The 22,434-nt window shown below is 36.1% G+C and overlaps 1 protein-coding gene across 1 annotated transcript in view; it reads right to left on the reverse strand.

Annotated features, from left to right (window-relative positions):
• LOC145779253 (uncharacterized) overlaps positions 1 to 17,077 on the reverse strand; it is a 47,301-nt gene extending 30,224 nt beyond the window's left edge. Inside the window, exons 1-25 of the mRNA XM_082590829.1 lie at positions 16,831 to 17,077; positions 16,283 to 16,436; positions 15,833 to 15,910; positions 15,235 to 15,379; positions 14,614 to 14,735; positions 14,098 to 14,251; positions 13,459 to 13,690; positions 12,946 to 13,089; positions 12,316 to 12,541; positions 11,784 to 11,999; positions 11,395 to 11,488; positions 10,894 to 11,061; positions 10,304 to 10,432; positions 9,911 to 10,025; positions 9,399 to 9,537; positions 8,964 to 9,115; positions 7,995 to 8,106; positions 7,455 to 7,584; positions 7,075 to 7,268; positions 6,577 to 6,684; positions 2,258 to 2,403; positions 1,690 to 1,829; positions 1,387 to 1,532; positions 853 to 937; positions 121 to 412 (exon numbers count right to left, since the gene is read on the reverse strand). Of these exons, the coding sequence (XP_082446955.1) occupies positions 121 to 412; positions 853 to 937; positions 1,387 to 1,532; positions 1,690 to 1,829; positions 2,258 to 2,403; positions 6,577 to 6,684; positions 7,075 to 7,268; positions 7,455 to 7,584; positions 7,995 to 8,106; positions 8,964 to 9,115; positions 9,399 to 9,537; positions 9,911 to 10,025; positions 10,304 to 10,432; positions 10,894 to 11,061; positions 11,395 to 11,488; positions 11,784 to 11,999; positions 12,316 to 12,541; positions 12,946 to 13,089; positions 13,459 to 13,690; positions 14,098 to 14,251; positions 14,614 to 14,735; positions 15,235 to 15,379; positions 15,833 to 15,910; positions 16,283 to 16,436; positions 16,831 to 17,030 (3,821 nt within the window). The 5' untranslated portion in view covers positions 17,031 to 17,077. The remainder of the gene's footprint in view (positions 1 to 120; positions 413 to 852; positions 938 to 1,386; positions 1,533 to 1,689; positions 1,830 to 2,257; positions 2,404 to 6,576; positions 6,685 to 7,074; positions 7,269 to 7,454; positions 7,585 to 7,994; positions 8,107 to 8,963; positions 9,116 to 9,398; positions 9,538 to 9,910; positions 10,026 to 10,303; positions 10,433 to 10,893; positions 11,062 to 11,394; positions 11,489 to 11,783; positions 12,000 to 12,315; positions 12,542 to 12,945; positions 13,090 to 13,458; positions 13,691 to 14,097; positions 14,252 to 14,613; positions 14,736 to 15,234; positions 15,380 to 15,832; positions 15,911 to 16,282; positions 16,437 to 16,830) is intronic.
• Between the last annotated feature and the right edge of the window lie 5,357 nt (positions 17,078 to 22,434).

Here is a 22,434-nt window from a genome sequence, read left to right on the forward strand (position 1 = left end):
ATATGAATTTGTTTATGAAAGTTGTTGTTTAAAGGAAATGCAAAGTACCAAAAAAATAAAATACATATAAAACAGCAAAAAGTCATAACGTCTCATAACAAGGTTTAGTAACCACAATACCTTGGCTTGATTGTGGAAACCGGGGGAGTAGTAGACACAGAAGTTGATACAATAACAATTGGAGTTGTGGTGACCTCTGGAGTTGTGGTGACCTCCGGAGTTGTGCTCACCCCTGGGGTTGTGGTGACCCCTAAAGTTGTGGTAATTTCTGGTGTGGTTGGTTTTTCCGTAGATGAATCTGTTGTCGTTTGCTCAGGGCCGGTTGTGGAACAAGATTGACCCATACAATGAACGCTGTTTTGCGAGCAGTAGCATGTGCGACACGCATCAGAAAGTGGCCGAATGATGTCACCTATTGATAAAAGGAATAAAATCATATTGACATACTGTACAATCGTTTTCCTACTAATTTAACAATTAACATAAAAGCTTGACAATAAAATCATAGACGAACAAAAATCTGAAATAGTAACGAGCAAAGTACATTGGTAGTTACATCCCGATTAATGAAATAGTCCAATTAGCCATGTTTCGATGTATCTTTAAAATACATATTTGACAAAAAATCACACTGCCAGTAATTGGCCAGCAATGTTGCGTGGATCACATACAATAAGTAAATAACGCAAATTCAAATTTTTAGGCATGAAAACTTTTGAAACAGTTTCTGTTTTTAGTCGGTAGGTGGTAATCCAAGTTTATTACATTATGGATAGAGGTAGTTGTGATGTTAAGTTGTATTATTTCCAGTAGTTTCAATGCTTTTCTAATATAAAATTCTACAATTATCACCTTCTTGATAACGCACTCCTTCAATTTCTGTGCAGTATTGGCATTCACTGATGTTGATGCACGTTGTACCGGTTTCATCAAGTACCTGGAAAGTCATTTGAACATCACAAATTAGATTCTTTCTATGCAATGGTTTAATTTTTTTTCTTCATACTTTACTGATTATATTTTCACATATTTAAATAAGTCTTATGAAAGCATGGTCACAACAAAATCCTTTTTTAATTCAAGGTAGCCGATAATATACATCATTAACGACCTGTCGTTGTGTTGTAACTATAGTAGGCTACATGCAGTATAAACTGAATATTATTTCTAAACTTATTTTTCTTAAATGTTTTATGTGTTTTAGTGTTGAAAAGTCGTTAGGTGACTTGAAATTTAACCAACATCAAAATAATCCAAGAAATAAATAAGAAAACTGATGTTACAGTGTAACGTTGCACACAAAGTCAGTAAACAAAAATTAATGCTCGTCCGACTGTAACGTAAACTATACATGACAATGCTAATACTATTATGCTGCCGTCTCACCATGTCATTTGGGCAGGCACATCCTTCCACACAGGTTTGCGTACATTCGGCATCGACTTGGTCGTAGTAGTTGGCATTTCTGCATGTTTTGGGGCAGGCTGATGTGCACGTCTGGTATTTCATTGGGCAGTCTCCACACATCATTGCTGAAAGATATTTTGTTTCATGTTGTTATTGTCAGGAAGTAGTAAAACTTGATGGATATATAATTTACTAAAACTTTAGATTCCGTTGGTAGAAACGTCATTTTCGTTGTGTTTTTTCAAATCATTTCAATTCAAAGTAGCGAAGAAATCAACTTACGGCAAAATTCTCCACTTCTCCACAGCACATGGCTTCCAACCTTGGAGCATTCTTGGGCGTAAGATGCGACAGCGGTGCATACACACTCACAATCCCCGCCTGAGTCGCAGCCGCACGCGTCGTACACACACATGCGGTACCTAAGAAGTACAATATTGTTGGTTGTAAGCCACAGTGCATCTTTCAAAAATTGGGTCATTTCATTTCAACGAAGGATAAGTGACAATATATGGCATGATTGCAATACTTAATTGAAAGAATGTTTCTTGGCAGTCGAGTTTAACAAGAATCGATAGCGATAGACAAGTGTTTTGCCCATGAGACTGGGCTCATCAGCATCGCACCTCATCAGTAAGGTTACGCTAGTATCGTTAGTAAAACGCAATTGTCGCTGGTCTAAATAGTTAGCACTAAGCCTTGTGATGACACCGCGCAATAAAATCGCTGCTTCTCTTAATTGACAGTCTGTTATTATTGAACTTTAATGACAGCAAATTTTCTAGAATCTTGATTTTTTAAGTTGCCAGCAAACAACGAAAGTGAATGGACAGTGTAACTATAAGGTTACCATTCATTAGGGTCAATGAGAGAGTGGCAGGAAGAAAATACATCAGACTTGATGATGGCACATCTCTTGTGAGCCCAAGTCTGTCGCTGTGGGTACAACAAGCATGTATCGTTGACCTCTTTGGCTTCAGGACAGTAGGAGTGTACCTAAGAAGGAAAAAGTCCTAAACATTACCAAAGCATACAGTTACCTTTTTTGTTTAACGAGTTTTATTTATTTCCAAAGTACCACAAAAACATAGGTTGATTTTGGCACAAGATTGTAGTTTCAAAACTGGTTTGTGTATAGTATAAGAGTGATTTTTGTCTGAATAATTATTTTATGAAAACAATAGCCTACGGTACTACATGTAGATTTTTTTAATTTGATAACTGTAGTCTATGAATTATTGCTTATGTTGTAACTGCGCATGTGGCTATAATTATTGAAACTAGATCTGAACAAAATTGCTGGGAATATGCTACTCTTGTATACTGTATATAGATCTGATTCCTGAATTCAACCCCCCTTTTTTCAAATTCAAAGTTTGCTCGCGATATTTTTTTTGTCTCGAAGTTGAAGTTTCATTTTGCATATTTAGTTGATTTCAGCAACATGGTCCTGTGTTTTGCCATGCTAGACAGGTAGTCACTACCTGGTCTAGCTCCCTGAAGAAGTCAGTCGTATCTGATTGACGAAAAGTCGAAATAAATGAAGAGCTTGTTTCCAAAACCGCTTACATCCACTTTCGGTGATTTCGAGAAAACCACGAAAAACGTTTATGACAGTTTCGCTTGGTAAATGTAATGCGCTTTTGATTTCTAACGATGTATAACTACCTACTGAATTGAGCCATGACGTTTGTCCAAGGCCGGATTTAGCTGATGGGGGGCCCGGGGCACTTTTAGATCGGGGGGCCCCCCTGCAAAAATTTTTTTTAAGCCTACGGCGCGAAAAAACCACCTCTGCGTCTACAGTAACATCAATCCAGCACTGCACAGCATTTTGCAGAAACTTCAAAGGCTAAAAGGAAGAAAAAATAACACAAAATCACATTTTTTCCACGTAGGGGGGCCCTTCAAAAGTCAAAAAAACCTAAATCCGGGCCTGCTTAAAACAACTGCACAGTTTGTTAGGCGACAAAAAATACAAAATTTCGGCGCCGCTATTAAACTTTAGCCTGCACTATCGAAAGAAAAGTGAAGTACAAACTGATCATTTTGTTTATTCTTCAAACTACTGTCATCATTGGTGAAAAAAGAAATAGGAAAACCCGAGAATAGTGAAAGAACATCGACAAACTTAAGCATACTCACAGGGCGGATTTAGCTGATGGGAGGCCCGGGACGCAACTTTGTAAAAGGTACCATAAAAAAATCCCCTTTGAGCAACAAAGGAAAACGTAAATGATAGCTAAGTTTAGTAATCGGTTCACCATCGGCTGGCTTGGCGTATTGGGTTAGGGCGGTGGTAGTCTTTGCATTGACGTGGGTTTGATTCCCACCACTGCTGTTGCTGTTTTTTCTTCTGTAATTACCAAACAAAGTTAAAAGGGGATTTTTTAATGGTACCTTTTCAAAACTTGCGCCCGGGACACTTTTAGATCGGGGGACCCCGTGCAAAAAAATTTTTCGCGTCTACGGCGCGAAAAACCATCTCTACGTCTACAGTAGCATCAGTCCAGTACTGCACAGCATTTTGCAGAAACTTTAATAGCCAAAAGGAAAAAAATAACACAAAATCACCTTTTTTTCCCCATAGATGGGCCCTTCAAAAGTCGGGGGGGCACGGGGCAACTGCCTCCTTTGCCCTCCCCCCCCTAAATCCGGGCCTGCATACTCAAGTTACCCAGCTGGGTAACTAGTTACGCAATCATGTATCAATGTGATTTCTGTTGTTGCTTATGTGTGACCAATTTCTCTATTCGAGGCTTCGTGTTGGTCAAAGCCACTCTCAGGCCCGTAACTAGGAGGGGCGCAGGGGGGGCGAAGCCCCCCCTGCAAAAACGTTTGCACCCCCTGAAAAAAATTATGTTAAATTAGCTCTGTTCGCTGACTTTTCAGTTTTACACTCAATTTTCTTGTGTTTAATTGTAAACATTGTGTGTTTAAGGGTGTGGTAGAATCAGTGGCGTAGCCAGGGGGGGGTTGGGGGTTGCAACCCCCCCCTTTGTCACACGTGTGACGTCACGATATTGAGATTGATGCTTAGTCTAAAAAAAAATTGCCTAATTTTATACAACACTGTATTAAAAGAGCGAGTTTTGCCAATACCAAACATCTCAGCCAGGAATTAGCAACAAGAAAACATACAGACTTAGCTTTATTTCCGAAAAATGCCGAAAAAAACATGATCTTATCCTTTTGCTATGCCACCGGACAGCACCATTTTACAGGAATATTCATACCCACATTTTTGTTGAAAATGCTCTCAGAATGCACCAAATTCAAAGTAATTTTTAAAAAAATTTTGGGGAGGCCCCCCCGCCGCTGGGTCGTCAACCCCCCCCCCTTTCAAAATTTCTGGCTACGCTACTGGGTAGAATGTTGTCTCTAAAACAAAGTTTGCCTAATTTTAAACGAAACTGCATTAAAAGAGCGAGTTTTGCCAATACCAAACATTCAAATATCTCAGCCAGGAATTAGCAACAAGAAAACATAGAGACTTAGCTTTATTACCGAAAAATGCCCTAGAAAACATGATCTTATCATTTTGCTATGCCACCGGACAGTACCATTTTACAGGAATATTTATACCCACATGTTTGTTGAAAATGCTCTCAGAATGCACCAAATTCAAAGTAATTTTTCAAAATTTTCTGGGGGAGGTCTCCCCAGACCCCCCGCTGCTGGGTGTCGCCTTTGGCGAAGACGCTGTCGGGCTTTGCCTGTCGCCCGTCAACCCCCCCCCTTTTTTTCTTCTAAATTCCTGGCTACGCCACTGACTGTTTCTATGATAAACTAGTCTGATGTAAACGTTGTATTAGGCCTACGATTAATGTTCTTGCGTGAATATACCCACATTGTGTACAAACGTCGTTTTCGTACATGATTCGGAAGGTAAAAGTTGGGCCCCCTCTAGAATACTTTTTGCCCCCCCTGCTGCTCCAAGCTAGTTACGGGCCTGGCCACTCTCATATTGTGGAGCAACCCATGTTGAAGGCGGTTCCTGCCAATTGTTTTGATTTGGAGTATGGTCAGGGCCGGATTTAGCCGATGGGGGGCCCGGGGCACTTTTAGATCGGGGGGCCCCCGTGCAAAAAAATTTTTTGCGCCTACGGCGCGAAAAACCGTCTCTACGTTTACAGTAGCATCAGTCCAGTACTGCACAGCATTTTGCAGAAACTTTAAAGGCCAAAAGGAAAAAAATAACACAAAATCACATTTTTTTCCACATAGGGGGGCCCTTCAAAAGTCGGGGGGCCCGGGGCAACTGCCCCCTCTGCCCCCCCCTAAATCCGGGCCTGCGTTTGTCCAGATCTAAAGAATATTAGAAGGCTTAGAATCGCCTTTTTATAAAATTAGAAATGTGGATATAAGCGGTTTTGGAAATAAACTGGAGAATAAAAATTGCCAGAATGAAAGAAACCAATTTTTGAAACCATTTTTCCAAGCTGACCACCACAACCCAAATCCACTTTAAACAAAGCAAAAAAACACAGTTATAAAGCTCAAGTAGGCTACTAAGCACCGTTGGTAACTGCAACAATAGGCTGCAAGCCTACAACACTGCTTATCAGTGTTGCCAGATAGTAGATGCTTCAAACTACCAAACACATTTCAAATTTTTCCAAACTGACCAGAGACTGACTGTCAACTCACCAAAAATGTTTTCCAAAATTCTGCCAACTCAAAATTTTACTGCCAAACAACGTAAAATTCTGCCAAATCTCGAATTTGGTAGTGAAATTTACCAAATGGTAACACTGCTGCTTATCACGAAACGATGACGAAAACGGTTTAACAATCAGCGATATGTCACGTGATACAATGGCTTAATATGATTGGTTAATTGTGGATACAAGTGGTTTTGGAAACAAAGTGTGATGGCGCGTAAGCGGTTTTGGAAGAAAACGCAATATTTAGTGTCGAATTTGAAGCAGAAAGAGAAGGTTTTGGAAAAAAAGGAATGGATAGTAGGTACCTATGGTAATACTCTACCTAATGACACTCTAAACTCAATTTTGGTAAAAGTGGCGCCTAAGCGGTTTTGGAACTGGGCTCTTCAAATGCAGATTGTCACTTTATACATCTTGTAATAGTTTAGCTTAATTTGAACCAGGAGAACGCATCATGTTATTTAAATATAATAAGTGCATTAACAAAATTATAATCACTAACCTGCCATGAATTTCCGAACACGTAAGCTTTCTGTTCAGAAGGACCACCTTCGGGGGTCTTGAAATCATCGTTCTCATCACCATTGTAGTTTCCACACAAACCTTCAACCTTAAAAACAACATCAATAAAACGTCTGAAAGTATAGTTACAGCAAGGCATAGGAATGTATGGTTGTGAGGCTTGGAAGGTCAAAGCAAGTTTCTTCTGCTTGGTGTGTTTGCTAATATTGTATTGCACCAAAAAAATGAAATTCATTGAACTGAAAAACCACAGCCGACCCATAAGTAAAGGATACGCTACGCATGCATGCAAATGGTTATTGTTATTAAATGCTGTTAAGTCTAATTAATAATCGCCTAAATAACAACGATTTTCTTCATTTCAGTATTTGGGTCATCCATCCTTCCACCCTTCCACACTGAAGTTGATTCGTTCATCACACCGAAAGGAAGTCGGTGAAATCAGTCTTGCATAAAATTATTGTGATTTAAGTGATACCTTTTCTTTGTGTCTTGTTTCCAGAGTTACTGAAATTCGGGTTTGTCTGTCCCATTTCAATTCAATGCCGACAAAAGAATTTTTCGCAAATATCCACGCTCCGGAAGACCAAACTTCAAATTGAGAGTTTGCTCGAAGATGGGTAAGAGTGTCCTTGTGGCCCAGAGTCAAACTTTGACTCATATGCTCTTCATCTGAGAAAAGGATGTTTTGGACTCTTTATCAAACCTCTAAAATAAGGCTATGGCCAAGTTATTCAAAAACAACTCAACAATACGTCACATCTTTCACGAAAACCTTTTTTAACATTTTACATTCTTGATTGATCACGATAAGAAATCATTGATTTCAATAAATTGTAATGCAATCCATGGTCTCACCTTCCACACTGAGCATGATTCTCTTGGTGCAAGATACACCACTGGTTCCGCAAAGAATATTTTCGACGGTAACGTTAAAGGTGACGTCATTTGCCTCAGTGCTTCTCACCAGGACGTACTCGCAGGATCCCTGAAAGAGGTAACAATTTAAAATTTTAACTAAAATACTTTTAGCGTTGTTTTTCAGAAGAAGTCGTATGAAATTTTATGTGGAAATTGCATTGTTTCACTACTTAAACTTAAAATTATCCCAAGGTTACTTTTACCACGTCAATGAAATTACAAGACAATGACAATTGGAAGAAAATTACAGCTTTACTTTACTATACTTTCGTTGATAAATAGGAGATTTAAAAATAAAAACAATGTGCATAATGCGTAGTTGTTTCCCTTGATTAAGTAACTTCTTGCGGTAAGTCTAAAGCTGGTTATTTTACACCCATAACTAACACCATAACCCATTACACCCACCCATAACTAACTACTCGCTTCCTTCATAACTTCATTTGTTTTGTTTTTTTTCCAAAAATACTCGGTTACCTGGAAGTCATACCGTCTCCCGTCGAAAGTTTTGTAATGGGGGTCTCCGAAGGAGGTACATTCACCCATGCATTCTTTTCCATCGCAACTCCACGATTGTCCAGTGCAAACACTAGTTGAACATACAATTATTACTAAAAACTGCATATAGCCTACTGCAACTCCAACAAAAAGGTTTCCATCATTGTTTCAAAGTAAAATGAAAACGCAATAAAAGTGGTGTGCCCGACGAGTTTCATGAAATGACGGAAAACCAAGTAGAAAGGTTTCAACTGAACAATACTTCACCACAAAAAGTAAGCAGACTAGTATGACAACAATGGAAACGTATGATGTAGAATCTTTCTTTTATAGCCGTACTTCATGAGCATTTTTCTTGTTAATTTGGACTTATAAAATGCGATGATAACTAATCGAAACACCAGCTCTTATAAAAGCAAAAGACTCAAAACTTGAGCTGGAGAAAACTTTAAAGTACATCAATCAAACAAGACATAAGAATACTGCAACCTCACGGTAGTTTTAACAATTTTATTTTAGACCTACCATGGCCATCTGGAGATGCGGCCTGATCTGTCACATTTTGCAGATTTTAATTACAGCTACTGCTAGTGTTTGACTGACATTTTCTGAGATTTTTTTACTTTTTGCTGTCTCCTAATGATATAAAAGCTTTTTGTTGCCTTGGGGAAGCAGTAGCAAATGAGAAAAAGTAAGTTGAAAAACGCTGAATCAGACTGTTATTGAAAAATTAACAGTCTGACTAAAATCTTCAAAATAAATTTTTCTTGTTTTTCAAAATCTGAGAATGTTAAAACCTATTGTGCCATCTGGGGAAAACAGTAAAGAAAGCGTAAAAATATAATTTAAAAAAAAATTATTTAAACATTTGCCAAAAGTTAGCAAAATCTGGAAATTTCTGCAAAATGTGACAAATCAGGCTGTATCTTTAGGTAGCCATGGACTTACCATGTCTGACAATCCGCTTTCATTACGTCACCGACTTGATAAACTTTCCCGCCGTGGTGGCATGGACAGGAACCAACCGCGATGCATTCCACGCCGTTCCAAACTGTTCCATTGTCACATGCACATCCGGAATCGCATGCTTCAGTTACACACTGGATAAAATGTTTAATTTATTGTTTATTTTCTTGTTTATTTTCTTGTTTATTTTCTTGTTAGCTACTCTGTTTGTTCTTACATTGTGTTAATCTGTGTATCAAAATTTTGGACCCATACGTAGCTGACATTTAAAACTAATGCCTTTCAGGTGAGTTTACATGTTTTTTAATATTATAAAAATATTCATATAAGTTGTTATGAAGCTTTTGATGGGGTGAGTTTACGGAAAGTTTGCGTAACTTATTTTGGCTAATTATGCATACTGTTTCCAAACCCAACCTCTAGTGCTTCTTCCATGTTTTCACAGGTATTTACGCATGGACTCCTGCATTCTTCCCAATGCATGTTAACTGGACATTCGGTGTCATTGCAGAGGCCTGGTATATCTTCGCACTTCCAGTCGCCATCCACACACATGCTAAACAAAACAATAATGTTTGTAAACAAAAAAATAATTTTAAAATATTTCATCGTTAACTGGAGGTAGTAAAAAGAAAGACCCCTGGGCCCAGAATCTCAAACTAGTGGCAGATCCATAGAGGGGCGATGGCCGCCCCCTCTCTCCTAAACCACAGAAAAGTAACTTTAGTGACGGTGTATTGGCAAGTTCGAGCTAATACAGACCTTGCCAATACACCGTCAATTAAGTGTTTCTACATCCTACAAACCTACACAAACCAGCATCGTCTTTCGCTGACATTGCCCTCCTTAAGGCTACTTGCTGGATCTGCCCCTGGTTCAAAAAGGGGAAAATAAATTCAATTGATCAAAGCTAACGACTACGTTCTTACCATAGCTGGCAACCATCCCTCACTGTCTCTCCAGCTGGGTAAACTTTATCATCCTTTTTGCAGCCGCAGTTTGAAGGTTCAACGCAAGATTTACCATCGTAATCCAGCAGCAACCCTATGACATATTGATACGTGTTTTGTAATAAACAATAAAGCTGGACTTATGATAAGTATAATACGATATTTGTATAAGCGTAACCTGCTTTAAACATACCAAGTTCAAGCCATAATGTCAAAATGCTGCGCTATTGTTACAAACGTTTTGGGACCATTAGTTCAAACAAATAAAATTAAAGAGTTGATTTTATAAAGAATACTTAGAAAATCAGGTACAAAAAATGAGTGATAATAGCATTACTTTGTTAGTTTCATTACTAAGAAGCTTTTACTAACCATTTGGACAACTACATCCTTCCACACAAGTTTCGACACAGGATGACCGTTCAATGTTCACTGTATCACATGTACCACCACAGGCAGTGCCGCACTGCTGGTACACAGTATCCCCGGGGCAGGAAACAGCTAAACAAAACAATTAATATTTGAGTCCACAATTGGAAAGTATCAAAGGAAGTTATTTAGTCGAAAAATTGTTTTTGTAAATAATATTTTATTCTTTTTTGATGGCATATTTTTTGTGATATAGCGTAACATCGACTACACAGACCTACTACAATCTAAATATTCAATTGGATATTTTTTGCTTAAAGTGCTAAGTTTCTTCAGTGATGAACCACAAAAGTTTCGTTACCATGCAAGCTATCTGATAAATACTTTACTACTTTTAAAAAGATTTTACGAATTTTTCCAAACAATCAGCAACTGCTATAAATTGTTCGTTTGTTTATCAAAACCAATCACTGCCAGCCTTGTTTCGTAATGAAAACCGGAAAGTGAAAAGCCCAATGTCCAGTCCGGTGTCCAGTTTAATCAATAAACAAGTTGGAATCAACCTTAAACTCTTGATTAGTATAGCCTTTTACCGCATCTTGGGACGTAGTCCATCCAGTTCATGACGATTCCGTGAGCTGAGCATGATCTGGCGTAGTCAGAAAACACGTCACAAACCGAAGACGAGTCTTCGCCGGTCAGACAGAATTGATTCATGCATTTGGTCACAAAACTGTTGACTTCCACCAAGTTATGGCAGACTGAAACAAAACAAAATTCAAATGAAAATATCCGATTACTTTTGTTAACTCAAAAAAGTGCAAACCTTAAACTAATTGTACACTTTGATGGAACATCAACATCGGCTTAGTGGTATGTAAGCTACTTTGGCATAACACTCAAAAAAAATTCAGTTTGACATTGCTCCAAAAAACGAGGCTGTGTTTCTGCAAGACTCTAAATTGCATGCTAAATTGATGTGAACGTTTAATGATATGGCTACACGTTCCTTCGTTGCTTTCACCTATCCTTTGTATTGAAACCGCAATAAGCGTAAAATAAAACATTGAAGTTCCATAACATTATCAACTAACCAGCAAAAGGAGCAAGACTTAGTCGGCGACAAAGAGATTCAGCAGCTTCTCTGTGTTGGGGATAGAGATCACATGCTGAAACTTCAATTCCGATCTGGCAACAAGGTACAACAATCATTGATAACTTAATGTATCGAAATTCTTCTTCCTAAACGTCTTATTTAATTTTTCCTCAGTAAAAATTAAAAGTTTAAGTTGAAAGGATTTCAAACTTTAAAATAGCTATAAAAGTATACATTTTAATATAATTTGTTGGTAATTTCCCTTTCAAATGGTACAGTAATTGCCCTTTCAAAACTCAATTTGTTAAATTGCGTAATGATAATATAATAAAGCAATAAAGCATCATCTCTAACCTACACCATATTTAATTCAGACAAACAACCTACATTTGAGTCTTCACAACTAGGTGAGGTTTTCCATTTGTTTCCAAATGCAATGACGTTAGTTTCCACGTCACCATGCCGAGTGAGGAAGTCATCTTGTCGGTTCTTGTTGAAGGTTCCACACATTCCTTGGGTCCTTCCATGCAAGGATGGAGGAGCATGGATGTAGGTTCGGCTAATGCCATCCCAAAATACTACCAGGCCGTTGCCGAGCTCAACCTAAGCAAGAAACAAATTTTCAGCTTGAAGAATATGAAACTAAGTCGCATGTTTCCCGTGATAATCTACTTTATTTTGCTACGAGTTTTCCCTTTTTGAGTGCAGACGAAAAAGAAGAATAAAATGTTTAAGCCCACAAAACAGGCACAGGAAAGTATAAGACAGTTATCTTTAAAGTGAGGTAGCCTACTTCAAAAACCTAGGCTACTACTTTTTATTAAGTACTGCTTTCAATTTCTGCCACAACAATTTCTTTTTCTAAATACAAAAAAGCATTTGAAAATTGACAGCTAATTGAAATACATCAATTGTTTACCTTTATCATCAACGAAGAGGTCTTTCTGACCAGAAAGCCATGATCTCTGAATGGAAGTAACTTCACAAATATGTCGTCGATCAATACTTCAAAGTCACGTTTGAGACGCAGAACGTGGTTTTGGTAGCGAATTGTTAGTGTTGAAGTGCAGGTCGTGGATAGGAGGTTCTCTTCACAATTAACATTGTCCAATTCGATGCTGAAGTATTCATTCGGAAGCGTGTCTCTGCGAAAATGGAGCTTAGTTTAACTTGAATTGCGATTGAATAATAATTTAAAGTTGTCCTACGTCTACGCCCTTGTTCTTCAACAAATTACTTTTTACTCAAGATTACAAATTGTCTATTCAAAATAAAAACATTTTAAATCAATGCAAAAAACTTGACTTAGTTTTAGTTTGAAAGGTTTTTCATAAGGTTTATTTTTTCCTAAAAAATATTCATATAAAACAGCAGCTGTGCAATATAAATAGCCTACATTTGCTGGATCACATGGAAGACTTTTACTCACACAAAACAAGAAAGTCTACACCAAACGACAAACAACAATTACCGCTCTTGGTCGACTATTAGGTGTAACTTTTTTATGTGACTGAATTTCATGCATATTAATTTCAACGAAGTTACTTACTTTCCGGTTGCAAGAACATAGTTGCAGTAACCAAGAAAACTATAAAGTTTTCCATCAAAGGTTGTATAGTGAGAATTGCAGATCACTTTGCAAACTCCTCCACATTCGTTTTCCGTACAGTTCCACCGGCCACCAAGGCATTTGCTGAAAGAAATTTCGAACAAGATGTTAGGCAAGAATTTAAACCATTTTCTATTTACGTTAAATTTATGCTTAACCTACGTACATTGAATCTTTAACATGGTACGTGCTCACTCTTTGAGCAAGTTAACAGCAGTTCAAGGTTACAAAACAAACATTAGGCTATTACACCTTGCTGCCCTGATAACACTAACTGTCTCACTGGAATAACTCATAGCACTTATACCGTAAACGGTACTGTTTTTTGTTTTTTTCTTTTTCAACAAAAGTACTAACATTTTCAGATAAAACTCTGTCATTGTGAACTCTACTATGTTTGGTCCTTGCTAATACTGTTCAAACCTCATAAAACAAGATAATAATTTTTCTCACCATTTGTTGCAGTCTTGTCTGATTGACTTTCCTGCTGAGTACATTTTGCCATGCGCAGTGCAAGGGCAGCTCTCTTGTGCCACACATTGACCGTCATTCAACACAGTGCCTTCCGGGCAGTGGCACCCATCTACACAATGATCATTTTCGCAATCGTAGAGAGTATTTCTGCATGTCTTCGGACAAGAGGTTCCACAGTCGTTGTATACCATTCCAGTAGGGCAGGAAATTGCTGCAATAAAGTATAGTAAGTAATATAGTAGGCTATTGTTTGTCAGATTATTCAAGAATATATTCCAACTTTCGCCAACTTGCAACTGTACGGTCACATGCGACATAATATCGGAAAATAAAGTGAAGCTTGAAGGTCACACAAGATATAGATTTAAGTATTACTGGATTTTGGTGATAAAAATTAGTTAAAATAGACAACCAAGCGACAACCAGTACGGCACTCCATAAACCGCAAATAGCGTGAACTGAAAAAGTTCTCCAAATATTACTAATTTTATGTACTTTTTTCCTCTAAATTCCTAGGGCCTATTGCGTGGTTCTCAAATTGAATGCTAACTAGCGTTAAACTCTCTGCGCAATTGGGCATAATATGGCTTTTTAACATTTAGGTCAAGATAAACTTACGACACAGGTCGTTGGATCTCCAATGCACGTTCCCTCCAAGTCTGTGGCATTCCCTAAAATACGCTTCAAACGTCGGGCATACCGAGCTGGTAGAGGCATCCCCAGCACAAACTTCTTCCAAGCAAAGTTCGTAATATGGGAATACAGGAACCAACTGAAAAAAATGAACACGGTCAAAGTGACGAATTTATTAAGCTTTTGCTTCAGTAAACGTTTAAAAATTGCACTGTCTGAGTTTTTCATGAAATGCCACACTAGCATCAGTTTACGCAACCGCAACTTCATCAAACGAAATTTACTCACCTTATTGATTGAGTTAGGTCTACACCACATCATTCTCGGAGTTATTAAATTAGTTGAGAAAATAAAAAAATTTTCATCAAAGTTCAACGGATGTACCTTTTGCCTAACAACTTAGAAAAAATTGGAAAGGTTTTGCTTATTTTTTAACTTTAAAGCTATTTTGCAAATTATGGAACTATAGAGCATACAGTAGGCTACAATCTAGAAACCTACATTTCTGCAAACTTCAAAGCCGGGTTCATTAACAATCTTCTGGCACATATTCTTGGCAATTTGGTATACTGTGGAGCTTTTCTCTTGGCACTGGTGGACAAGAAGAGCATCTGGGCAGTAACCTAAAGCAAAGTTAAACCTGATGAAACCAATTCAGTAGGAAATGTTTGTAAATCACACCTTCAATGTGTGAGAATGGAAAAGTAATGCAATGTTAAGTTTCATAAAACAAGAAGCTGGCCTAATTTTGTTGAGAAGAACTTTGAATTGCAGTAGCCTACCGGAAATAATCATTTTTATGCACTTTTAGATAATTTAATTCCATATAGCCTTACTGCACACGCATATTTTGGTATCAAATACAGTTTCTATTCAAGTAAAAATCTTTATAGCATGTGTCACCCTAATTGGGATCATCACAATGTTCTTATTTAAATAGAAAAAAATTATGGCATAACTCGCTCTGCTGTTTTTTTTGCTTAGTATTGAGCACTCTATGTAATATTTAGTATTGTATTGATTGTTATTGATATTGTATTAATTATTGTATTGATATTCTTTTGATTATTATTAGATATTATTATACTCATTCATTATATTTTACAATTGAATGTTTCTTACTTCCTTCGGATGACATCGCCCATGAGTTTCCAAAAGCGGTTACGCTTTTTCTGACAGAGCCATGTATATCCTTCATATCATCGTGGGAAAGGCCATTGTAATTTCCACACAAACCACAAGTCTTGCTTGACAAATCAGAGTCCATCTGCTCTCACAAAAACAATTACATTTAAATGAGCAGTCTATAAAAATTGTGGAAAAAAGTTTCTTTTCTACAAGTGATAATACAATCTGGTTATAGTTTCAGTAGTTAAGCTAAAAGATTTTACATGTCTTAATGCATGTCTACAATGCTCTTGATGCAGTGAAGCCCTAACGCTTACCCCTTATTTGGAAAGAAAAAATTAAATCTACGTTTCAACTTTACTAGAAATTACAAGTCTTTTCAACTTTAAAAACAAAAAGGAAAATTTTTTGAAATAATATATTGTAATAATGTATTTTAAAATTGAATAAGTAATTTTTGTTTAAATTCACCCGAAGACATCCAATGTGATAGTGAGCTGCTATTTGGCGACATCTGGTGATCAAAAGTTTATTGTTACATTGAACAGCTGAGGATGCCTACGTTTCTAGCCTTCGTTTAAAGCCTACAAACCTCAATGAATATGGCATCTCGTCCATCCCATTTCAGCTTGAAACCGATTCCGCTTTTCACTTTGAGGTATTGCGAAACCTGAAAGGAAAAGTTGCAACATCCTTCATTAAAACAAGATAATTCAAATAGGAATAATTGCTATATTATTTTCTTTTAACGTGTTTTATCAGTTTTTCACGTCATGTCATGTCCGGTTACTGACGGAGTTGAAAAATATGTGCAGTGTCGTAGCCAAGGCAATATGACAAGCGAAGCAAACAGTTTACAAGGGCAAAAAGTTAAGAAAGACCTACGATGAATTCTCTTCTTTTAGTAGGGTTTGAACAACAAATGATTTTTGCATAAAGGGAAAAAATCATAAAAGTCTTCGCCTGGCCCCGAACAAGCTATAGCTGTGGCTAGATTATGTGAAAATATTTACAGGATTACAAATGTCTGAAAATAGGTTACTTTTTCAAAGATGAATCCATGAGCCATTCCTGGGACAGCAATGCTTTGCGATTCAGTTCTTGCGGTCACTTCACCGTTACCCAACCTCTCCAAAGTCAGTCGGATGTTAGAAACAAAGATGGTGATAGATCGCATGCAGACATCCCCATCACAGCTGAAAAGTGTACAAAACATATTTTTTAGGTATGGATTTTACAGTGTTTTTCATAGAAAATAAAATCTGCCAAAAAAAAACTCATTTTCTGTGATGTTATGCTGGGCTAGCCAATGCATTGTTTGGCAAAGAGAATATCGGTTACATTTTCTTTATAAAAAAAATATTGCATAATTTGTTTAAAGGGGAGTTGAAACAGTTTTTGCAACAATGATTATAAGGATTTTTACACACAATACTCTTAGTTAATTCCGTTTAAATTACTATTCTGGAAATTAAAAAAAATAGCTGATAAAATGTAGCAGAGCCATCACAAAGAATATTATTACTAAACTTGATATAAACCTAACATTGTTTTAAATAAACACTTTTTTTTAGCAATGGTGTAGCCTACTTGTTGTTAAGAACAATTGAGAAAGTGTTGTCTTCGCAGTCTCCGGCTAATTTGTAAGAACACCGTCCTTGGAAGTTGAAGATCAGGCCATCGAAGGTGTGGTAGAAGGAATTGCTCCAAGTGAAGCATACATCTGCCGCAGTGCTTCTTTTCTCATCTAAAAATATAGTAATTACAAAAACTCTTACAATTTCGTCCATAAACTGGGTATTGTTTAATTTTCTTTTTAACACGTTTCTTTTTTTCTTTTTTCTGTTGTGTCACGATTGAAGCGCTGTAGACTTGCTTTGATCGCTTCAAAGATTATGCTTTATTTTTGTCAAAACTTTTACCAAGTTTAATTGTTAATATGTAACCTACTAATAAAACTGAATAACTTACAGTTTTGCAGCTATTTAGCTTGTTATTTTATTAACTTACCTGAAGATGGAAAGAAAATACTCTCAGGGATGTGTTGATCTCCAGGGGTTTCATCAACAGCTGAAGAAAGATAGGGACATACATTTAGCTTTAATCAACTTCATCAACAAGAATTAATTGACTGCAAGCACTTTCATAATTATTTACTGGTAACCAGCTTGCAAGCCTAACAACTTGCATTACTACATGGTGATGGAATTGATTTTTAATCGCATTTAGCTATTTCTTGACGAAATTTAAAGTAGCCTTAGTGTTCTTTTATGCATGTCCATATAACAAATCAACTACAGCATACAATTAACATTTCATTAATATCTGAAGAAAATTAGTATCAGACATTGAAAAAAAAAGGATCCACGCCGATTGCTGTTGTGCTGATGTGTTACGGTAAAGTGGCCCATAACCGCAATTAAAATACATCGTTGCATTATTTGAGAATATGAGATATTGCTCAAGCAATCTATCTGTACTGTACTGTATAACCATACGGCAATGGGAAGTTGAAAGCAAATTAGTAGTACGTACAGTATATCTTATCATAAATAAATTATAATATTTGAAAATATTAGCGCACCTATGCAGTGGTTGATCCTCAATTCCGGCTCCCATCTTCCATTTACACAGCTGTAGCGAGGGTTTTCGCTGACAACGTTGGAAAATTGGAATCCTTCTCTACAGGTAAACTCACACACCTCTGTATCAGCGGAGTTGATCTCGCAAACAGATTTGCTATGGAGACCAATGTATGGAAGGTTGCAGACTGCAAAGCCAAAATAGTGAGGTTGTAAAATTTATTGAAAAGAAGGTTGTAGCTACCTATAAACACTTAATATTGCTCCATTAAGCATTTTCTTTTAAGTCATAAAGCAAAAAGAGTTTTAAAGTCATGCATTTTTTACTTTATGTAGAGCTGCATGTGCTTTTCAGGTGGCTGATATTATTGCTTTTTCTTGCATTGCTAAATTTTATATTTACAATATGTATATCGTATACATTGTTCTTGCAATTAATTACAAGTCAGTCGCAAGAATAGGGAGCTTTCTTTGGTGAAGTAAAGATTGGCATGCCCATTTTTGACGCTAAAGATGATAGGTTCAAACATAACCGAGTTACAACATTGACTATATCAACAAGAAGATGCTTTGATAAATTGGCTTTGGAAAAACATTGACTACCCTTGACTGCGATCTAAAGCATTGTGTAAACACAATTTGCTTTTAACTAAAGTGAAAAAAGTGTTTTAATAAACATAAGCTACATAAGGACACCTTGGTTTAGTATTTAAATGCAATTGGATGTTATAATTTCTATGATAAATTGTAACAAAGTCTTCAATCTTCTCACACATAGCAAGCTTTATTGTTATTTCAGGTTATGACAGCTACTGTATTGATTCATTTTATTGATGCCCTCACAAAATATTTATTCATGAGAGGGCTCAACAATATCCACAAACGATTGTAAAGTTACTATTTGGTGGCACGTTCAGTCAGTAGTGTTTACTTTTTAAGTGTTTTCAAAGTAACCCAATCTATTGTCCATTGTTCTTTTTTTTATGAAAAACGAACTTGTTAAACGGATTATCGCATGATATATCTAAATCCTTAACAATATCTTAAACAAAAAAAAATCAAAATCTTTCTTTAAAATATTTGTCAAAAAAGGTTTGTAAGGATTAATATTTACAAGTTCATTGTTATACTTTTGTTTGAACTGTTCTAAAAGCGATTGCTGTTGACTATGTATGGACGTCATCAGACAATGACGTAAGAAAGAACAATAGATTGTGCAACCCATAACAAAGCCATATGTAAAAACTTTGTAAAATTTTGACGCTTTTGATATGTTTATCTTGGGCAGAGCTTGATAACTTTGGTGAAAAAAATTATGACCGATTGGCTTGCAAATGTTGTCAGTCTTGCCTACTTTGTCACGTCGATATTCATCAAACACTTTTGTTAGGTCTTAAAAACCTTTTATTGTAAGAAAGGAGAATAGAAGAATATGTTCTGAGATAGAAATCTTTTTTTTTTCTTTAATTAAAACTTAATGCTTTGATATGAAAATTTTAGAATTTTTTTCTTAGAATTAAAAGAATTTATACAGGCTATACTTATTAAGCTACCTGCAGTGTTTAGTCTCGTAGCATCTCACTTAGAAAAAATACCTTGCTTTCTATTGAGTAACATGGTGCGAATTGTGAAATGTCTCATGTGATTAATTGCTATTTGTTTTAGATTTAAGTCGGAACCGTCAAGATACGAAAACTTATTTGGAGTTTTCCTTTGTTTAATTTAAAGTTTTGATTATGGTTTTATTAGTCACTTTTACTTATCGGATGGATTTGTTCGTTAGCTTGGAGTAAAACTTTTGGCAATAATTTGTAGAAAGAATTGCGGAAGTGCAATTACAATACTTTTTAATTTGGTTTCAATTTAAATTGATTTTTTTTACTATCATAAATATTGAAGGTAATTTTTTTTTATACCAGAGTTATATTCGGCGACTGGGAAGATTTTCGAGTGTTATACAAACCGTCTCACTACTCTCACTACTCGGTTATGAAGTAACGTAATTATCATATTGTTATAACTTCATACCGTATTCCAAATGAAACACGAAGGCTTTGACCTAATTTTTAATTAGTGCTTTAAAAGCATACCTTAATTTTTCTTATATCATTTGCAATTACTGTACCACAAAAATAAAAAAAACAACAGCTTGTGTAGTTCAAACTTTGAGATGCTATCTCAATCGGGTTTTAAAAATATTCAATGGTCACAAAATGTGTCTTAGAAATGAAAACACTTCTATAAGTGCCGGTCTTAGGGTATTTCGGGTCCTGTAAAGAATATGCTTTGCGGGCCCCAATGATAATGATCCAATTCAGTAGCGTAGGTAGGTCTTTTGAAAGGGAAAGGGGGCTTGACGGCCGGCGAGCGAAGTACACCAGCGGCGGTAAGTCTGGCCCCCCCTCCCGAAAACTTTGAAAAATTACTTTGAATTTGGTGCATTCTGAGAGCATGTTCAACAAAAATTTGGGTATGAATATTATTGTAAAATGGTGCTGTCCGGTGGCATCTCAGCACCTGCCTCACCCTAAAGTCGCAACTGACTTCAAGGATACCGCTACTTGCTTGTGAATCGAATTGAATTTTTTCCATTGGAAATGACAAAAATTACTGCATTTGCTGAATGAATTGGGGGGGCCTAATTTGCGGGCCCTGTGCAATCGCACGGTTTGCACACCCCAAAGACCGGCACTGCTTCTATACTACTGGAACTGACCTATAATATGTTGATATAGCTACTTGCTATGCGATTCGCAACCGCTTTGATGAATTAGGGTAGGCTACAGTGCTTAGGCTATTCAAATCTTCGTTTACTATCTATTGTTTAGATCATTTTGTACAGTTTCATACTAACAACGGCTTTTATTCTGTTGTGCTGTATATTGGATTATTATAATTCTAAATAAAGAAGATAATTAATTTATTTATTGGAAAGTATTTTGTACGTGTATTTTCGTTAAATGTTACAGTAGTAGGCTATTATTATTGTACAACAAGAAAAAGTTTTTATAAATTTAAAAATTGCTTTTTGGTTAGGCTAAAAATAGTGCCAATAAGTTGCAGTGACATGATTAATTACATCACTATTTTGTGAGGTTTATGAGCAAACAAAGCAAATGTTCAAACTGCATTTCAAAGCAAATCTTTCAACTCCAAAGCATACTGTAATAATTTAGAGCTGTTCGAATTATATTTTTGTTTCACAAAAAGGAAACAAAATTCAGACAAAGAAACCTTGCATTAAAATAAAAATGTTTCAAGATTTTTCGTTTCGCACAGCTTCAAATAAAGAATCAGAAAAATCCCAAGTGGGATATTTACAGACTGTGTAAGATAATTTTTAACTAAACATTAACAGCGAATCTCACCTTCTGTTGACTGTGCTTGCGTCAATCTAAAAAGAAAAACAGAAATGAGTTCGATCAAATGATAAAAGTTTTTACTCAAATTACCTTGCTGCATACTGTATCATTAAAGTCTAATTTGTCGGAAGCAAAACTAAGTTCAAAATTGAAATTGCTTTAATTATAGTGCTGTACTTTTGGATTTCAGATGCAATGAAATGTATCGTGCATCGAAATATATTAGTTTATAAACCTTGAGAGACCATAAACCAAATAAATATTTATAAAATTAATTGTAGCCTAGTGATTTTTGGATGTTCTAAACAAATTAAATTTGACCTAATAAAAAAAAATCTTCATCAATTAACAACCACTATACGAAATGACACGACAAGATGGCCAAAAATGTTGTTACAAATTGAAACTCTTTTTTGTTTTAAGTAGCTGATTATAAACTTTTATAACCAGAAGTGTCGCTAAAAACCGTGAACTATGACATGAATTTAGACCATCTATTTTTTTATTGCAAAGCGAAACACCCGGTACTATTATTACCAAACTCTTTATCATACAGTGTAGCCTACAATAAGAAACAGATAGTGCAATCATTTTAACGTTATTTACTATGTATGAAATCTACCATTGTTTAAAAGTTTTTTTTACAATTTTACGATTAGCCTAGTGTCTATTTTATTATTAGGTTATCATTATCGATATTATTATTATTATCAGAAATGTTGCTAATTTAATTTTTTTCCCACCTGATGAGCAGCACACAGAACGAAGAGACAATCGCCAATAGCGGTTGTCCCATCTTGAAACGCTTGCGAAGTCTTTTGAATAAGTTGAACTTGGCTGATTGATGTTTGATAGACTTAAACTTTTAGTTAAAATTAATTAACTGAAGTGAAGTGGTACGATTTACAGCTTCCTTAAATATGCAGGAATATTTACTTTTGGGTGATTTAACAGTGGAAGTTCAATACCAGAAACAAATACAGAACTTAAAAGGTGATTGTTGTAAAGTAAAAGTTCTTTTCATTTCTATTGCCTTGTCAGAACTTTCATGACCAAACAATGGAAGGTGGTATTGATAAAGCTTATATTCTTTCATTGTTGCTTTTCTTTTAACGTTTGCTGACTCTTATCACTGGTGAAAGTGCAGCAAATGCCTTAACCGATCAATTGATTTCACAATAGAACTCCTGGCATAAAGCTAAGGAATGGAATTGAGTTATTTTATTTTATTAGCTTAGTTTGACAATTAA

Source organism: Aplidium turbinatum, chromosome 1 (genome assembly GCF_918807975.1).
Source record: "Aplidium turbinatum chromosome 1, kaAplTurb1.1, whole genome shotgun sequence".
Lineage (NCBI taxonomy): Eukaryota > Metazoa > Chordata > Ascidiacea > Aplousobranchia > Polyclinidae > Aplidium > Aplidium turbinatum.